The sequence below is a fragment of the Polyodon spathula genome, chromosome 12 (genome assembly GCF_017654505.1).
Source record: "Polyodon spathula isolate WHYD16114869_AA chromosome 12, ASM1765450v1, whole genome shotgun sequence".
Taxonomy (NCBI): Eukaryota; Metazoa; Chordata; class Actinopteri; order Acipenseriformes; family Polyodontidae; genus Polyodon; species Polyodon spathula.
In genome coordinates this window covers 36486325-36504843 of record NC_054545.1, presented here as the reverse complement: position 1 = coordinate 36504843, position 18519 = coordinate 36486325, and the positions used below count along the sequence as shown (strand labels likewise).

General features: G+C 43.6%; 1 protein-coding gene across 2 annotated transcripts in view; it reads right to left on the bottom strand.

Annotated features, from left to right (window-relative positions):
* Positions 1 to 18519, bottom strand: part of LOC121324562 (vascular endothelial growth factor receptor 3-like) — a 43182-nt gene that overhangs the window by 14385 nt on the left and 10278 nt on the right. For both annotated transcript variants that reach the window (XM_041266611.1, XM_041266610.1), the window contains 7 exons: positions 9206 to 9302; positions 8324 to 8604; positions 4113 to 4237; positions 3740 to 3917; positions 3011 to 3150; positions 920 to 1091; positions 370 to 487 (listed from right to left, as the gene is read on the bottom strand). In XM_041266611.1, the coding sequence (XP_041122545.1) occupies positions 370 to 487; positions 920 to 1091; positions 3011 to 3150; positions 3740 to 3917; positions 4113 to 4237; positions 8324 to 8604; positions 9206 to 9302 (1111 nt within the window). The remainder of the gene's footprint in view (positions 1 to 369; positions 488 to 919; positions 1092 to 3010; positions 3151 to 3739; positions 3918 to 4112; positions 4238 to 8323; positions 8605 to 9205; positions 9303 to 18519) is intronic.

Below are 18519 nucleotides of genomic sequence, written 5' to 3'. Positions count from 1 at the left end.
CGGGCAGTGATGCCACAGATTGCACAAGCTGACATGCCTGTTTACGTGACCTAGTTTCATATAGTTTTAACTTGAAGTTATGGATGATTTATAGAAAAATAAAAGAGTAATCTTCCCTATGATAAGCTTCCCAATGCATATTTAATTTAAAGCAATTGATGGTCACTGCTGCTAGATATGTATCCTCTCTGCTGGTATTGGTTACACAGATGTAAGCACTAATATGCACTGTATGTGGGTGACATGCACAGTATGTGCTTGTATGTGGGTGATGAATCTTGAAAAGCTCATTGAGCTGACAGCGTGTCAGTCTCCATTGCCGTCAGTCCTTCATCTTTCACAGGTATGAATGAATCCCAGTCAGCTCACCAAAGTATTTCAGGTAGCGGGTAAGCAGACACTTTGACAGGCAGTTTAACCATCCTTTGTCCAGCTGTGGCCTCTACCACTGGTCCGTTCACGTACTCCATGCTGATGAACAGCTTTTCTGAAACACAGGAGGCAGCAACACTCTTAAAGCAGAGCTCCTTGACCCAGGCTTGCACAGCGTTCTGGATGCTGTGTAGTCCGAACACATTTCAAATGAGGAAGATGATGGATTTGATCTCTGATTTCTACAGCTGGCTATGATAATGTGTTCATTTGTGTACACTGTCTTGCTAGTTAGGAACAGTATCTCTGTGTCTATAAATGATTATTCAGTATATTTTGAATGTAATATTGCTTTATGAAACTGAACTGTGATGAAAGCACAGCCCATTTAAAAGCCAGAAAATGTTAATCCAGTTTTTGGCTTGAAGGAAACGTAGTCCGTTAACTTGCACTAGTACTCAGAATGAAATATGAATAATGCGATGGTTTTAGTGACCGTAGTTTTGTGGCAGTGGAAGCTGTGCTCATGGTCCCCTGAAGGTCTCACCATGTACGATGACCTGCGTGGAGGCCTGGAAGCTCTTCTCCCCATTGCTGGCAGTGCAGGTGTACGTTCCCATGTCAGTCAGGTTCACGCTGGGAATGAAGAACATGCTGGAGACCTCGGTCTGCTGATCCAGGGAATTCCTCTCGGAACGGATACTGACTGAGCGGTTAGCCTAGCCCAGACAGAGAGAAAGAGAGGGAGGGTGTGAGAGAGAGGGAAGGGTGTGAGAGAGAGGGAAGAGGGTGTGAGAGAGAGGGAGGGTGTGAGAGAGAGGGAAGGGTGTGAGAGAGAGCGAGGGTGTGAGAGAGAGAGAAGGGTGTGAGAGAGAGGGAAGAGGGTATGAGAGAGAGGGAAGGGTGTGAGATAGAGGGAAGGGGATGTGAGAGAGAGTGGGAGGGTGTGAGAGAGAGAGGGTGAGAGAGAGAGAAGGGTGTGAGAGAGTGGGAGGGTGTGAGAGAGAGGGAAGAGGGTGTGAGAGAGAGGATGTAGGAGACAGAGGGAGGGTGTGAGAGAAAGAGAGTGTGTGAGAGAGAGGAAAAGGGTGTGAGAGAGAGGGAGGGTGAGAGAGAGGGAAGAAGGTGTGACAGAGAGATAGGCAAGGTGTGAGAGAGAGAGCGTGTGAGAGAGCGAGGGTGTGAGAGAGAGGAAAGAGTGTGAAAGAGAGCGAGTGTGTGTGTGTGTGTGTGTGTGAGAGAGAGCGAGAGAGAGAGGGTGTGAGAGACAGAGGGTGTGAGAGAGGCAGGGTATGAGAGGGAGGGGGAGGGTGTGAGAGAGAGCGAGGGTGTGTGAGAGAGAGAAGGGTGTGAGAGAGAGTGGGAGGGTGTGAGAGAGAGGGAAGAGGGTGTGAGAGAGAGGGAGGGTGTGAGAGAAAGAGAGTGTGTGAGAGAGAGGAAAAGGGTGTGAGAGAGAGGGAAGGTGAGAGAGAGGGAAGAAGGTGTGACAGAGAGATAGGCAAGGTGTGAGAGAGAGAGAGCGTGTGAGAGAGCGAGGGTGTGAGAGAGAGGGAAGAGTGTGAGAGAGAGGGAAGAGTGTGAGAGAGAGCGAGTGTGTGTGTGTGTGTGTGAGAGAGCAAGAGAGAGAGGGTGTGAGAGCAGAGGGTGTGAGAGAGGCAGGGTATGAGAGAGAGGGGGAGGGTGTGAGAGAGAGCGAGGGTGTGTGAGAGAGATCGAGGGTGTGAGAGAGGGAAGAGGGTATGAGAGAGAGGGGGAGGGTGTGAGAGAGAGCGAGGGTGTGTGAGAGAGATCGAAGGTGTGAGAGAGGGGGAGGGTGTGAGAGAGAGGGAAGGGTGTGAGAGAGAGGATGTAGGAGAGAGAGGGAGGGTGTGAGAGAAAGAGAGTGTGTGAGAAAGAGGAAAAGGGTGCGAGAGAAAGGGAGGGTGAGAGAGAGGGAAGAAGGTGTGACAGAGAGATAGGCAGGGTGTGAGAGAGAGAGAGCGTGTGAGAGAGCGAGGGTGTGAGAGAGGGAAGAGTGTGAGAGAGAGCGAGTGCGTGTGTGTGTGTGTGAGAGAGAGATAGAGAGGGTGTGAGAGAGGCAGGGTATGAGAGAGAGGGGGAGGGTGTGAGAGAGAGCGAGGGTGTGTGAGAGAGATCGAGGGTGTGAGAGAGGGAAGAGGGTGTGAGAGAGAGGGAGGGTGTGAGAGAGGCAGGGTGTGAGAGAGAGGGAAGAGGGTGTGTGAGAGAGGGGGTGTGTGAGCTAGGCAGGGTATGAGAGAGAGGGGGAAAGTGTGAGAGGGAGGAGGGTGTGAGAGAGAGTGAAGGATGGTGAGAGAGAGTGAGGGAGGGTGTGACAGAAGAGGGTGTGAGAGAGAATACTACAGGGCATCGATACAGAGGTTCAACAAGGAAACCCAATAAATAATAATACAAAAAAAGTATTTATGAAAAATATTCATGGGTACATCGGCGAATACGGTGGACTGTTTGACTGCATTGAATCGGCACTTCCATGATTGATGGTGTTTGCACTGAATGAATCGTGATTGGTGCTGTTTGCTCCCCACACTGAAATTGAACTGGAGCACAGTAGGCAAAGTAGCACAATCAGCCAGCCACTGGAACATGTTTAATTTCTTTACTGAAAATGAACAAATACCTGTTTGCCAGGATAGGCCCACTGAAACTCTACGCCTGTGTTAAACTCCACCAATGCCGTGCAGTTCAGGACAAGCCCCTCCCCCACAGCAAGTTCCACCCACTCAGCAGGAAACAGCTTGAAATCATAAATATGGCTTCCTGCGGGAAACAGGAAAGAGAGTGACAGTTAGCACATTTCACAGTGAATGCTTTACCGGCACATTCTCCAGCAAAGCAGCTGCAGACGTTGAGAGCTGCTCGTGGTTTAAAATCAAACACAATGGTTAAAGGCAGCCTCTGAGTTCTTCAAGACCTTTAGACGTGATGACCCTCATGGCTTCATTGAGACACTCAATAAATGCTTCCTTCAAATTCCATGGGCATGATATATTATTGATGAACACTGACCAGTGTGACCACACGGCCTCACCTGGAGAGTGTGGGGTTCTTTTTGCAGGACTATGTATAACAGAATGCATTGCAAAGGACTGCAACCTGCAGCCATATGGTCACCCCACTTACTTTAGGAATATTTAGCTAAGGTAAAAGCCTAGGAAAACTGCAAAATGACTGTGATAAAGTTTTATAAAGATGGCAGCACTGGAAGAAGCAGTGACATGGTAAGTTTTACACCATGAGCATGGACAACACAAATCTCCAGCCGACTCAGCTGGCACTGCAACGTGTTGGGAGTATGTCTTAAGCACTCAAACTAAAGATAAAGTGAATATGCAGAAGCTTGTACTACCTGAAACATGGGAGAAGAAGAAGGCGGAGCGAAACTGGACCTTGTTGATCTCAGTGTGGCAGATCACTCCAGAGAGACCGGAGTTGCTGAGGACCATCTCCCTGGGGACAGACATGCCTCTCTTGTTGTTCCACGACATCAACTTTCTGTCCAGTGGGACAAAATGACTGTTCTCATACTGTCAAAGGAAAGCAGCACAGAGACAGGGTTCAGACTGACATGCTCCACCTCAAGGCAAAACGCTTGACATAGTTTCTTATATCTTGACCTATGAAATAAATCAGTGACCAGGGAGATTATATGTTCTACTGGATATTGTGCTGCACACAGCATGACTATGGTTGAAAGTGCTGAAACCTGCAGAGATACTCACGCGGAGGAGAGTGACGTTCAGGTCTGGGACAGACACCCGGCACGGTACCTCGATAGGCGTCCTCTTGGTGATAATGAGGACCCCCGGCTGGCTGTGCTCTCCTTTAATGAAGGGCTGAAGCAGATCTGAAAACAGGAACATTGCGCATTCAAAGTAGGAAATGCATGGAAACGGCAAGATTTAGCTCTCAGGAGTTTAGCCAGTCAAAATCCAAAGCTAATGCATTCGCAAGTCAGAGTGGAGTAGAATCTAATGGAACGTGGTAACAGATCTGCATGCAATTTTATAAGCAGTTCTATAGTTGTAGATTATTTCATTTATTATTTAAAAGAAGAAAGTTACAGTTACATACAAGCATACACTAAGCACACAGTTTCACAATCCATGTGCTATTGTATTCATTTCACATCACAGAGCTGGTTCAAACGATCGAAGAACCATCTCGTACAATGAGAAAGTGACACTGTGGAGTGGAGTTCTGTTAGTAGTTCCAGTCTGAGGGGACAGCAAAAACCAAAGCTTTCCTTCAAATAGTACTCCTTGCTGCTGGTGTTTTTAAATGGTTCAGCACTGCTTTCCCAACACATCTGAGGAATCAGCAACCTCGTGCAGCCGAGTTTAATAACTCAACTTTCCACTCCTCTAGACCTCAAGGCACCTGACAGGGACAGATTTACTGCCAGGTTTGAATTGCTGATGAATCTTTTCAAGCCTGTCTCATCTTTTTGGTACCCATCAAACACCGCTGTACAGAAACCCTACTTTGAAACACAACTGATCACTTCCATCTGGAACCCAGTCACATTTCCCTTGCTTTCCCACAAACACACGCCGCTTAGCAGCAGCCCCTGCCGAGCCAGCCCACACAAACACAGCCTCTTGTCACAGCCGTGCTGCTGGGAGTTCACTCAGAAACTTTGGAACCTTTGAGTCATTCCTGTCCCAGGAGCCCATTGTTGCCTTTTAAATGCAGTCGTTTTTCCAGGTTTATTTTTGATAACTATTTAATTACACCAATGGGAAACATAAGCTGGTTTAATAAAAAAAAAAGGTACAAAGAACAACTTTGAAATACTGATCTGTGCAGAAATCTATGCCAAAAACAAAACGAGATATGACCTCAGAGCACTCACAGCACTACACTAACTACTAGCGCAGTTTGCCTTCAGTTCTAAAAGCCTACACTCTACCCTGAGTGGCATATGTAACTGCATAACAGCTGAGATTCATTACGCCCATCCACTAAGCTTCATATTAAACACTTACAGTACTTCTGGTACAGAGGTTTAGTATTTCCGGTCACGGCCGTTGTTTCAGCACACCGGCTCTGCATATGGTCACATAGCAATCTAACATTACATAATACAATAATACAATAATGACCTAATTAAACGCGTTTCTGAAGCCAGGCGGACCATACACAGCTTTAATTTACCTCTGTTCTGAACGAGAAACAGCCTGTTTCCGAGGGGTCATGGGGGAATATGTAGCTCCCTAAACTGGAACCACATGCAAACCGTCCTCTCGGAGTGCCGGACCATTTGGACGCATTCATTCTGCTTGTTCCTGTGATTTCAGCTGTTCCCCTGGAAAGATCTATGGAAACTGTTTTGGCACCTTGTCAAAGGAGATTAACAGGGAAGGGGCTTCACAGGGAAGGGGCTTCACAGGGAAGAGGCATGCTGATGTCCTAGCTTGCCAACCCCCTCCACAGGCAGAGAGGTTCAGGGGTCCGGTGCTGAGCTCCTCCGCAAAGCTGCTGCCTGAACTGGGCATGAACCCTAGAGAAAACTACAGAATCAGACCTGCATTCAACAAGGTTCTGAACAGGAATATGACACTGCCTGGCACAGCTATCCCGCTGTCTCAGAGCCTGGCATACACTGCCCTGCACCGCCATCCCACTCTCTAACAGCCTGACATACACTGCTCAGCACAGCCATCCCACTCTCTAACAGCCTGGCATGAAACACAGCAGCAGTGAAAGTGTGCCTGCACTGTAACTCAGGTCGATAGCAGTTTCAGTGTCTTTCTTGTAAAATGAAATTACAATGCAGCGATATGCAAGTACAGTGCAAGTGTGGTAATAGATAATGTCGATTTCGATTGCAGTTACTTATATACATATACAACTAAGCCATTAGTTTATACAAATCTTCTGCACACTTGTATTAAGCAGGTCATGTAAGAAAGGTGGATAAGAAGTTCTGTTGTGGACAGCCAGAAATAGGCAGAAATAAAACAGGAATCGAAAAGCTTTGCTCAGTTACAAATAGAGTTAGATAAACCTGTGGCCCGATAACACAAAGATCAGAGTATACTGCGCTCTCTGAGGAGAGTGGACACAGGTGTATTCGTAGTTTTTAACAGATGTCAGAATATAAATACATTACAAAATGAGCTAAGGTTACATTAACTTACATTTTTCGTTTTTGTTTTAACTAAAGTAACACCTCCCCAATTAGATAGGACCAATTTCTTACACTGTACATGTTGTAATCTGCCACTTTTTGTTATTTATGGATGATCCATTTTTTAAAAATGTAAATTTCTTTTACTGGCCGTCAGTAAGTTACGGGAGGTTGGAAACTCTGTTCAAATAGTCATCACAGCACATGTTGGCTGTTAAACTGCCCCTCTTCTCTGCCCCCAACATCCTTCACCGCAAACACAACGATGGGGAGGGGCTCCAGGCTCAAGGGCTGCCCAGTCTAGTCTATATGGCGCTGCCTTTCAAACTGAATTCCATAGACTTAAGAACAAATCCTACAAACTGGCAACTGTTTTCAAAAGACATTTATTTTTTTCTAAGAAAGAACGGCAGACAGATACATCTTCATACAGCTATATTTATGAAAAAAAAGATACATTTTTAGATTTCGATATATCGCATATTTTTTTCTGGCATGCATTTAAGCCATTTGCAAAAATAATAATAAAAAAATATATATCTTGCTGTGACCGGTATCAAAAGACAAAGCTTTCTGGCACACTTCTAACTGAAACCTTGAACGCAAGTGTTTCCAGTTGTGAAGATCACTGGCTGGCTACAGGGGGAGCAGAGCCCAGTTCTGCAGCTACCTGATGATCAAACACACATGCCAGGGCCAGGCAATCCCAGTCTTCTAGGGCTACAAACACACAAGCATTACTGTATGTGCCAGGTAGGTCTTAATATTCAAATCTGAATTGCTTTCCGACTTTATTATATTGATTACTGTATTGCCGCCAGATTGAATCAGATTTACCAGTCTGGAATGCTTTTTGTTATTTTTTCTTGAATTGGAATGTGTCCTGGGCCCCAGGGTAGACATTGTGCTCCAAACCATCTGCAGTACAAAGCTGAGAGGATGCAGCCTGGTTAGTGTTAGAGATGCAACGGTATTATCTGAAGCTCCGTGCCGCCATCCTGCATCCCCCTTTTTAAATTGAACGACTTGTAAAACAAAAACAAAAGCAAGCAAGAAAAACAAGCTGACGGCATTTAATAAATAACAGCCCATTAACAGACCAGTACAAAGTGGTAAATAACAGGCGTGGCATCAGAAACCCAAGATATCTCCTCTTGCATACCTGCAATCTCAAGAGCAGCATGTGGCAGTGGGGTGCAGTGCTGGACCAGGTGCAGTATCAGGTCAAATGAGGTAACAGTAACACAGTAACACACTCAAATATTGTTTCAAATGCAAGCTGTACTGTAATGGATTGAATTAGAAACCTCGATTTGTTTTGGAATGAACTGTAATGAGCAATGCGGTGACATCTGATGGGACGTCCAGTGTGGCGTGAGGTTTTGAACAAGCTTCTCTCTTGCGTTATCGGGTTTCATGATGTGCCTCACTCAGTCCTTGGCAGTGCCGGGCTGCTGATTTGTTTGTTTAAAGGATTCAATTGGATAGACGCAGCAAGGTTAAAGTCTTAGTTGTACAGGGTGTCAGCAGACACAACGCAGCATGACAAGCCCTCATATTCTAAATGACAGCAGCCACTGCAGCAGTGCCTAGAACACTGACACGGAATTAACATGGTTTAGTCTTCTGCTATATGATCCACTTAATATGGTTAAAACCATATAATTACAGCCTGTGCAATAACTGCTGTACAGTGCAGATGTCCTGAGTAACAAAACACAGCAAACACTTAATAACTCATGTCATCTCATATCTTACATCTGGATGCTCAAACTGGGTGAAATTATTTCTGTGTCTCACCTCTGACGAAGACATATGTGCTGGCAGCGGTGGTGCCATCGATGACCGCCTTGATGTCCTGGTAGAAGCAACGGTAGTACCCGGTGTCGTTGGCGAGGGCTCTGGTCAGCACCAGGGTTTTGCAGTACGGTTTCCCTGGCTTGCCCTTGCACTCCTGGATGGACAGCGAGTGCTGGCTCCCTGGCAGCTCTGTGGGGGGCGGCTGGTCCTGACGATCCTTCTCTTCCTGTTTGCTGAGGCCCCGTTCACCGGGCCAGGCCCAATCCAGAGTGTGCTGTCCCCTGAGCAAGGCAACAGCACGGGTCATTCCATTGTATCGACAGCGCAGCAGAAAACAAAGCACAGGGCCGCCGAGACTACAACTAACTTCACATGCTCTTATTTGGAAGAACTTTAAAACATCTGACCCAGTCACTACATTTAGCAATACTAAACGAAAGGAATACATTCAGAGATGAAAGTTCTGATCAAAAGTGTTTTTAAATGTCTTCAACGTTGAAATTAGTTTTGGTCCCTATTCTAGAATATCAGCAACTTTATATGTTTCTAAATGTATAAAAGTATGACACACACACACATTTTTTAAGTGAAGGAGTGTGACATATTGTCAACATACTGCCAAAAAAATACTATTGCACAGCCAAAAATCATGCTGGTTCTCTATACCTTCACATTATGTAATTACTTTAGGATTTTTGGCAGTGACAGCTCTGTGGCTGTGGTGCAACTCCTGTTGCTTTGCTGGTTGAGTCGTTTCCCTATAAGCATCGGAGCTCAACTGGACACACCATCTCTCAGGTGTAGTGGTGGCATGCAGGCTCATGTTACAGTAAAACCCGGAATCTTATTGTGGTTCTGAGTTGGGACAGCAGTCCAGCCTACCTGCATGTAATGGTCAATGTGTCATTGGAGTTAATCACAAGCTCGTCTTCTGGGCTGTCAAGAGTGGGTGGAGTCATAGAATATCCAAGCACCTGACCTGCGAAGGGGAGAGAACACGGAGATCACATGACTTTACATTGAAGTAGTGCTTGTGGATTTGAGTTCTCATGAAAAAAAATCCTGACATTCACCACGATCAGTTTCTCCAACAGAAACTGAATTGTGCCAAAATGATTGCGCAGACCTTACTGCACACTTTCAAACAAGTTATTCACAGGACTTCAGAAAGACCACCGTGCTTTGTGTGAAAATGTTGCAGTTCACTATAATTTTTACTATGGTTATCGGTACTTACCTATGATTTACTATGCCTGTTTGTCTACTATGTCTTATTACACTTGCAAGGCTTTTACCCGGCTTTTACTGTGCTTTTGCTATTCTACAGTAAACTTGTATAAGTGTTACATTAAAGTTATTCCAGATCTGGAAAGCTAGTGCATTCACTCATAGTCCATCTCGCCCCAATGGGAGAGACCAGGTGTAACTGAAGATGGAAGTGTTTGGAAGGGAGTGGAGAGGCAGCACAGTGGACATGACAGATACAGGGCAGGGATGGGTTTGGTGTCTATGGAAGGACTGGAGCTGACAGCAATGATACCCTGTACTATGCCTTGGCCACATCCGACCGCAAAGCAGCCCTAAACTTCAGACTACTCAACCCTCAGTATGGCTCTCCAACCCCACTCAGCTTCCATTACTGGCGCAATACATTGTGCGCAATCCCAGCCAGCCAGGTGCATCCTGCTCCCTCTCTGTACAATGGAAAGAGCTGCAGCCTCTGTAAATATTTAGAGCTGAACTTTACACCCCCGTTTATAAACCTCTCAGCGATGTGGAGGGCAGCGTTCACTACAAACTTGCTGGCAGGGCAATACAAGACCTTTATTTTGTTTTTTTTACCTTCTTCTTCCAATTCACCAAAAGCACATTTTTGATTTTAGTTGAAACTGCAACTTCAAACAAAGTCTATATGCATAACTGTTAAACGGGGAGGATCACTCTACTATTTATTTTAAAGTGCTGTGTGACATCATGAGATTAGTTGTTATTAATTTAAATGAGCACATAGCCATTGCATGTCACAATATGTCACTCCAACGTGTGTGGTGTTGTCAGATATGGCTACTTCTCAGCTTTTTCCTTTGCCTCAAAACAGTGCCTGTTCCACAAAGACACACCCTAATGCTTAACAAATGCATATTTCATAAATATGAAGATGTGCCTCTCGCTGTCACACAGCTTAGTATAACGCTACGAGCAGAGGACCAGGAGCCAGGAGAAGCTGGGATCGGAATTCCAGCTCAGCTACCAATTCTGTGCCAGGCATTGACAAAAACCAATAGAAGAACCAGCAAGTACTGATGCAAGCAGGATGGTTAATTTGTTGTGTAATTTGATGTATTGCATTGAATACTGTGCAACAATATTTTGATTGTCTAGAAAAAAAAAGAAATGCTGCCAGTGTTCCGAGGGAATCCAGACCTCCTGTTTCAAAGGACCCATCCTAAACTCTGTCTGAACTGAGCTGTGCAGTACGGGGGAGCGGGACTCCTAATGAGAGATAAAGCAGCCCCAGGATCCTTGCGTTACAGAGGCCCAGCAGCCTTTGGCTGTTCAAATAAACACGGCCGGACTGTGGGACAGCGAGAAAGGAAATTCCCATCAGGATGGCTCACACCTCCTCTATTTCTGGAACAGCACATTTCCGACCCCCTTCCTAACACAGAAACAATTAGGAAAATGTTCCCTTGGCAAAGCCGCCCATTCAGAGCAGCCATGTCCTTTTAATATATATGGAGATACAAGCTGTGTTCTTTTCAATATCCTACAGCATACACATCTATTCCCACCTGCCATTGCTATGACAGAGCTCTGACACTGTTAATAAATCATAGCAGAGACAGGGCACATCAGCACTGAATTAACTCCCTGCTAAAACTGAAACATCTCCAGAAAGCATGGAGCCAGGCTCTATTTTCTCTCCAAAAGAATGTTGTGGAGTTTCTTGTTTGGCAAGGTGAAAAGTGAGGGTTGATATGGCAGTAGCAGCAGTGTGTTGATTGATGCGTTTAACAGCGCAATCAAGCTCGCATTCTGGATTTGATTAAACTAATGCATAAACTATTACACTAAATCATGTGTAAAGTAACCTGAGGAGCTAATCCTAATTGGATTCATCTGCTGCTGTACAGTACTCGCCATTAAAAACTGTTTTAATTATATTCTTTTGAAATGTATGGGGCAGTAATTCTGCCATGTTTTTTTAAATTATGCTTTATCAACCAGCTCTGGGCTCTCCAATGCTTCCCTATGCTTTGCCATGTTTTCACTATGCTTTATTACTCATTGCTATGATTTTACTATGGGAAGCTGTTACAGCAGATTTGCACACCTGGAAGACTACAATTTGAAGTGTATTGCCGTATTGAACCAGAGATGAAAAAGAAGCAGCAATGTTGAAGTTCATAGCTTTTATTGGATCAACACAGAAGTTTTCAAGTCCACATGGGTCCCTACATCATGTAAAAGCCGATTTGGGGAGAAATACTGTAGCTGAAGTGCATGAGTTGTAATTTAAAAAATTTTCAAAGTCACTGCTTGTGTATGACTTTAATGGGAGTTTTCTAATAAAATACCTACAGGGCTAAGTTTCCAATGGACTTTACTTTAAACTGTAATAAACATGACTGTTTACAGAAAGCAGCAATGCACCCAATAAGGTTACCACCAAGTCAGACATGAACAGATCAGACATCTGATTTAGGGGCTTGCAAGTCATCTTCGGCTGTTTGTTATTCATTTTAGATTTGAAATAACAACGCAGAGTAAAGAGCTTCAAGAATGTAGGACCTGGAATTCAAACTCAATACCTTCCTTGGCTATCAACTAGCCTTGATAAATCTCACAAGCATGTAACAACAGAGGATAAACCCATAGGAATGATGACAATTCAAATGTTGGATCGCAAAGAATTTGGTGGTGGAGATGAAAGCAAACACAAGCTGTAGAAAAACATTCACAGCAGCAACTGACCAGTGCAACATGGAGCCAGGGATGAGAAACAGACCAGGTAATGCTGTCAGGAGACAGATTACTGATGGTTACTACAGAACATTTTAAAGATCCAGGCTTGTGTTACCTGTTATGAGCATTCTTGGCTCACTGCTGAATGAAAATGTGGTGTAGCAGCTTCTGTTTGAATTAATGTTTCTTGTGGCTGTCAAGAGACCACCAGAACACAACCGCACCTCTGGTCAACCTACAGAGACTACTCTATGCCAGTGGTTAACAGTTTAAAACAAGCCACACAAGTCATTTCCATAGACCTTTTTAAAGGGTATTTTTCACATTCACAAGCCAATAAACTGAATTAATTCAACATGCTGAGCAACTAGTGTGAAAACCTCCCTCTCCCTGATCACTACCTGGCACTTCAGCACCCACATCTCCTTCATCAAAACTTCTGAAATACCGGCGATCGCAGGATAAATCCAAAAAAAACCCAAACTGTTACTCACTGTGAGGCTTTACCTCAAAAATGAAGAAAAATAACAAAAATATTGATCCCCACACATTGGCTTTTTAGAGCAGATGCCCATTCTGTCTATTCATCCCATGTTTTCATAATGGCCCAACATGAGGAATGAGAGATGTGTGTTTGTCCTTAGGGACCACTGGCTCTGCAGTGAGTAACGTCCTGTACTAGAAGCCATGCTCTTCTACTGAAAAAACCCCACTGAGTGTCCTTCATTCCAACAGGTTGGCTCCGTTACCCAGTCCTGCAATCTGAGGAGCAACAGGAGGTCAAGAAGAGACTGGCCAAGGGAGAGGCAGTCTCCTGGCCCATGTCCCTTAGCTTCTAGACCACACAGCCTCCCTCTGACTACTGAGCCAACAGTAATATTGAACCAAGGAAACCCATATTAACGTAATGGCTAACCAAGTACTTGATATGAACAGCATACTGTGCAGTTTTGATCTGGATGAGTTATTACAGCTAAGGTACTGGGAGAAAGCATGTCCTGGATCTCAGGGAGTTCAGGGAGGGAACTGGCCTGCATCTCAGGGAGTTCAGGATGAAACTGTCCCTTTGTGTTACAGCTTACAAGTACTGTAGGAAATTCAGTCCAATGATCTAACCACTGGGCTACTCAAACTCACTAATGTTTACAAAGCCGTCAATCTCTTTAACCACTGACCTTCTTAAATCAGAAATATATTACACTGGTCCCCTTGTGATGAAGTTAGCATTGCTGACATTATTCTTCTTATGAATATACAGTAGTAGCTAAGAACACAGACCAATACGCTGTCAGTTCAGAAATATACCTCCACAACCTGGGATCCATACAGACAGTTTTATCAGGGTTATCAGATTTTATTGAGCAGCAGGCAGGCTGTGCAGTTACCAGTGGTCTCTCCGTGTCAATCTCTGTTTAATCTTTGCTTGGCACCGTCGAGTCTCTGTAACACTGATAAGGAGACTACACTGAACATCAAAGTCAATGTAAACTCAATGGATACAGTGCATATATTAAGGTTGTATACAATGTTAATGTCATATAACCAAACAACTTAAGCATGCTTTTGAATCCTCAAATTAAACGGCCAGTGTCTTTGTTACTGCACAAACCACACCTTGGAGTAAATACCTTCAGAAATGTGATCCAGGGTGGTTTACAGGACTGAAGATCCATTTGAGACTTTCTCAGTAGTACGAAGGCTGAGTGGCTTGAGCCATTATGTCATTTACAATTAAAACAATTATTTCTGAGCTCCTTCCGGGCTACAAACATTGTTCAGGAAATTGATGTTTTTCAAAATGGATGGACGCAATCCAACGATTTCTTTAGTTTTCTATTTTTCCCAGGAAAGCTAAAACATGACATGCAATCATTTCCAGTGAAGTCCTACTCTGTACTTTAACTCAGTCACACATGAATGCAGAGCCTTCAAATGGAAAAGAGAAGCTTGGAGATACTGTCGCTCCTGGGGGTTCAGTATAAAATGAAGCTTGGAGATACTGTCGCTCCTGGGGGTTCAGTTCAAAGTACCAGGCTATGCTCTGGTGTAAATGCACCAGGACAGCTTTAGCTTGGGTGCTGCTTTGTTTTGCATTTTGCTTTAATTTTTCATGTTGTTTATAATAAAGGTGCCCATGAAGCACTTAAACAGCAAGTGCAATCTCCTGCCTATGTGCCTGCAGTTCCTGCTGCTAGCCTGCTTGACTCAATACTACCTACCCACAGATACTATACGAACACTACACTACAGTATTACACGGAGGCAGCACTCACAGAACCATTAGCATTGCCAACAATTACAAGTGGATTTGGAACTGGTCCTGATAGAGTGGCTGACTGGTTACTACAATGGATTACCAGTGAGGAATACTTAATACAACTGTTATACCATGTGTATGTTAAATATACATAAACACTGCAGTACCATTCCACTAATGGTTCATGGAATAGATTTAACTTCTGTTTCGTTTTAGCTTCTGCTCATATATTTTATATATGTTAATCTCTTCCATACACAGAAATTTGTCATTAACATTCAGGAATGGCTCTGACCATTAAAATTCCTGTCATACATAGATCTTTTCCACATGCATTTCAACAATTAAGGGCAGATTGAAATGCCATATGTTGCATTAGTGTTTGGCCATCTGGCTGGCACACCGCGGAAGGCAAAGGATGTGGGTGACAGAGATGACTGGCAGTCTGGCAGAACGAGACCCCCGACAACCTGGCAGGGAGCGGCACATTTGGGGTGAGATGTAAAAACGATTTGGGAGTGAAACACACTGAGAAACAGGCCCCTTTTCCAGAGCTGCTTTATAAACACGTCTATCTGAACAATTCCTAGCATGTGTTCTACGCAAATCTAATTAAGGTTGGCAGCTAATCCATTCAAATTCAAAACCATTCAGAATTAATTAAGAAACACCTTGACCTACAGTAACAGAGTCCCTCATTACCACCATATTTCTGAGGGAATGCAGAGACATCCTAATTGTACTGATTAAAGCTTTTTTTTTTTTTTGCATCTTCGAAATTCCCATTTCCGAACTGAGATCTTACTCTATACAAGTAACTCATACAAAGAGATGGGCTGTCAAACTCTTTCTTGTGCATGTCACACAGGTTCACACGTCCTGCGATAACAAGCCATTCTTTGGCAAACAGCTCCAAGAAAACAAACTCCAGATGAATCTGAATCAAGTAGACACATCTTGGCAAGTGTCCTCTTCAGTACACTGAAGCATAAACACATGATCTGTGAATGCTTTTAAGACACCTAATTCGAAGACTACTGTAAAGAAATGAGTCTCTTGGCCTTTTTAAGAAGTGGACCTAATGTACAATTTGTCTTTTTACTTGACTTAAGGTTAAGCTGTTAATGTCCTTGGGACTGCCCTAAGTGTCTCTGCAATGCTTTCAAAACTCAAGGTGGTTACATGTCCTGGAACTTGTGTGTTCAAACTCAGATCTGTGTGTGGATGCTTTTGCATTAAAGGGTCTATACAGCATAAACATGTGTCTGATTACACCCATCACTATTCAGTTAAAGCAAACTCTGATTGACTTCATACGTCTGGCAGGAGAAAACTCCATCTGTTAGCACTAACCGAAAGCAAAGCCCACTGTTACAATGTCTTACTCCCAGCTTCCTCTGACAACATACCAATCATGCGCTTAGATCTATATGTCAAAAACCTAAAGGGGTTCCAGCTTGCAATTTTGGTCAATTTGCTTCAGCCCCATGGGCTTTTCTCATTGAGCAATGCATTACCTCAGAACATTACATCACTCAAGTGCTTGGGGTCTTTCATAACGATGTTGCCAAGTTAGTTATAATTAACCTGTGCATTTAAATATTATTCGTTAATGGCAGGGTGAAGTTTAATGTAATGGCTGAACTCTGCTCTGCTGCTTCTCTCACAGAGAGGCTGAATTAATCACTTTCTTCTGCTGAGATATGTTCGGATCAGCAAGGGTCTGGGACTTTAAGAAGCCTTGCTGAAAGGTCTCATGTGAACTGGCAGTTTTATTTTTGTGAGCGATTAACATCGTGCCGAGGGTTCCCAGCTTCCACAGTTCTGAAGCCAGTTTCTCCTCTTAACTTGCAAGGAGACTGAAGTTGGTGAGAGAGTGATTCGTTTCAAGCTTATAGGATGAGATAACGGAGAGCACTGTTTACAGTCAAGGTTGATTTATGGATTAATATTCTGCCAAACAGCTTTCCCTCTGCTAAAAGGTTGAGATCTGGCACTACAAACACGTAACCAAGTCAAAACATGGCTAAGGGACTGACATGATGTTACATCGGAGTCAGGCTCTGAAGCTGGATTGATATTTAGTCGTTCAGGCACGAGTGGGTTAAAGTACCTTTTGAATGAAACGAAATCAGAGCAAAACCATTTAATACCCACCAGGGACTACCCTCCTATTGTTTGAACCATTGTAAAAAAGTGTTAAGTGGTTTCCTGAAAATATGTTGTTCTCTTATTTCAGATGTTGAAAGCGGAATTCTGAGCCAGGCCTCTGATGTCACCGGAGAGCAGGTCCCGCTCCAGAGGTCGGTTCAGGAGATGCTCTCAGGTTCACATTCCCAACACCTCTGAAGTCATCACGGAACAGGTTACCCCTTCGCTTAACCTATGTGGATGGAGTGTTGGTAGCGCGGTGTGGATGGAAATATATACTCCTTCACCTAATCTCCATGTTGGTGGTGGACACGATAACATTTCATGATGGGAAACAAAAAAAGCATGCACTTTGTTGTGAGTACTATAGTGAGGGATTCTACGGTTTGCCTTAATTTTTCCTCTTTTTCTTGGCAAGGAGATGTAAAGTAATATGGGGAGGGTGGCTTTTTAAACACTGCATACTGGGGAGTGTGTGTGGTGCTGGCAAAGATCACAATCAATATGTTTTTGTACCTTCCATTGTTCATCTCCAAAGCAACCAGGAGTGTTTCCTAAACCCAGTTCCCCTAAAAAAAACAGTGCAAACGCATACAGAGATCCTCATAATCATGTAATAAATGCACAGAAAGTGAAAGATTAGCATTAGGTAAGAAAGTGAATGAGTACAGGTGTAAAATATTCCTAGAATTATCAAATGTTTATTGGATTATAGCCAAACGCAATCCGAACCGTCTATACAGACCAACGGATACTGCCAGTGTATAATTGAATGAGGACTCTAAAAAGTACGGTCGCTCATTAAGGACAGTGGGAAACAAGTACATAAAAACGTGTTACACCACGATCATAAGATATATTATCCTGGGATCTCGACATTTCAAACCATTGCGTCGAGATCACAAGATGAATTAGCTCAGGATCTAGACGTAACACACTTTTATTTTTTTTATCCATGTCCTCAATGAGCCACCATAAAAAAAGAGATTCAGACTTTTCTCTGGTGTTGAGAGGGCCTGTTACAATGTTAATAAATGGGGATGCTTGATAAAGGGAATCCTTTTAATTTGTATAGTGAAATTCACAAAAACAACTCTTTAGGATCAACAAAATATAATTACAAAATAGTGATAAAAATATTTGGATTTTCAGGTTCAGAAAATGCTTGTGTAAAAAAATGTGGTCTACAGTCTGGGACATAATGATGCTGGTTTTGCGTATAATGATTTGAGTGACTTTCTTCCACAGTACAATTTCTCAGACTAAAGTACCTTTTATTCATTTATTCTAGATGCATCTAGTTGCTGTACCCCAGTGCTGTGTTTTTTTTATTTTTAATAAAGCAGCCAATCAAACCTGCCAATAACTCCAGTGTTATTGAAGCTGGGAAACCACATATCAGCAGGTGCTTACACTTCTAGCAGGGGAGAGGAAGTTTAATAGATTTGTAGATTTGTTCAATTTAAAATTGATTGTAGCCATTATTGAATTACCTCTATTACCGCAGGCTGAATGCATGTTCGAACACAACATCGTGCCACATCTAATTTAATTTCCCTCAAACCTGCAGGCCCCTGTCCCATGGGTGGGTGAGGTTTCTTCCTCAATCGTGGGATAGAGGAGCGGTCCTGAATCTTCTCATCACAATCAGTGGGGCCCAATCGCTGGCCTCAACGCTGAAAAAGCATCACTTCGCTAGTGGATGCCAAGGACAAATATCTTTTATTTTTTATGAATTACAGATTTTCAGTTCCCAGAACAAACACACAGAAAGTGCTACCTTCGGCCAAAGCAGTGATCTTTGCAAGATCCACATAATGCC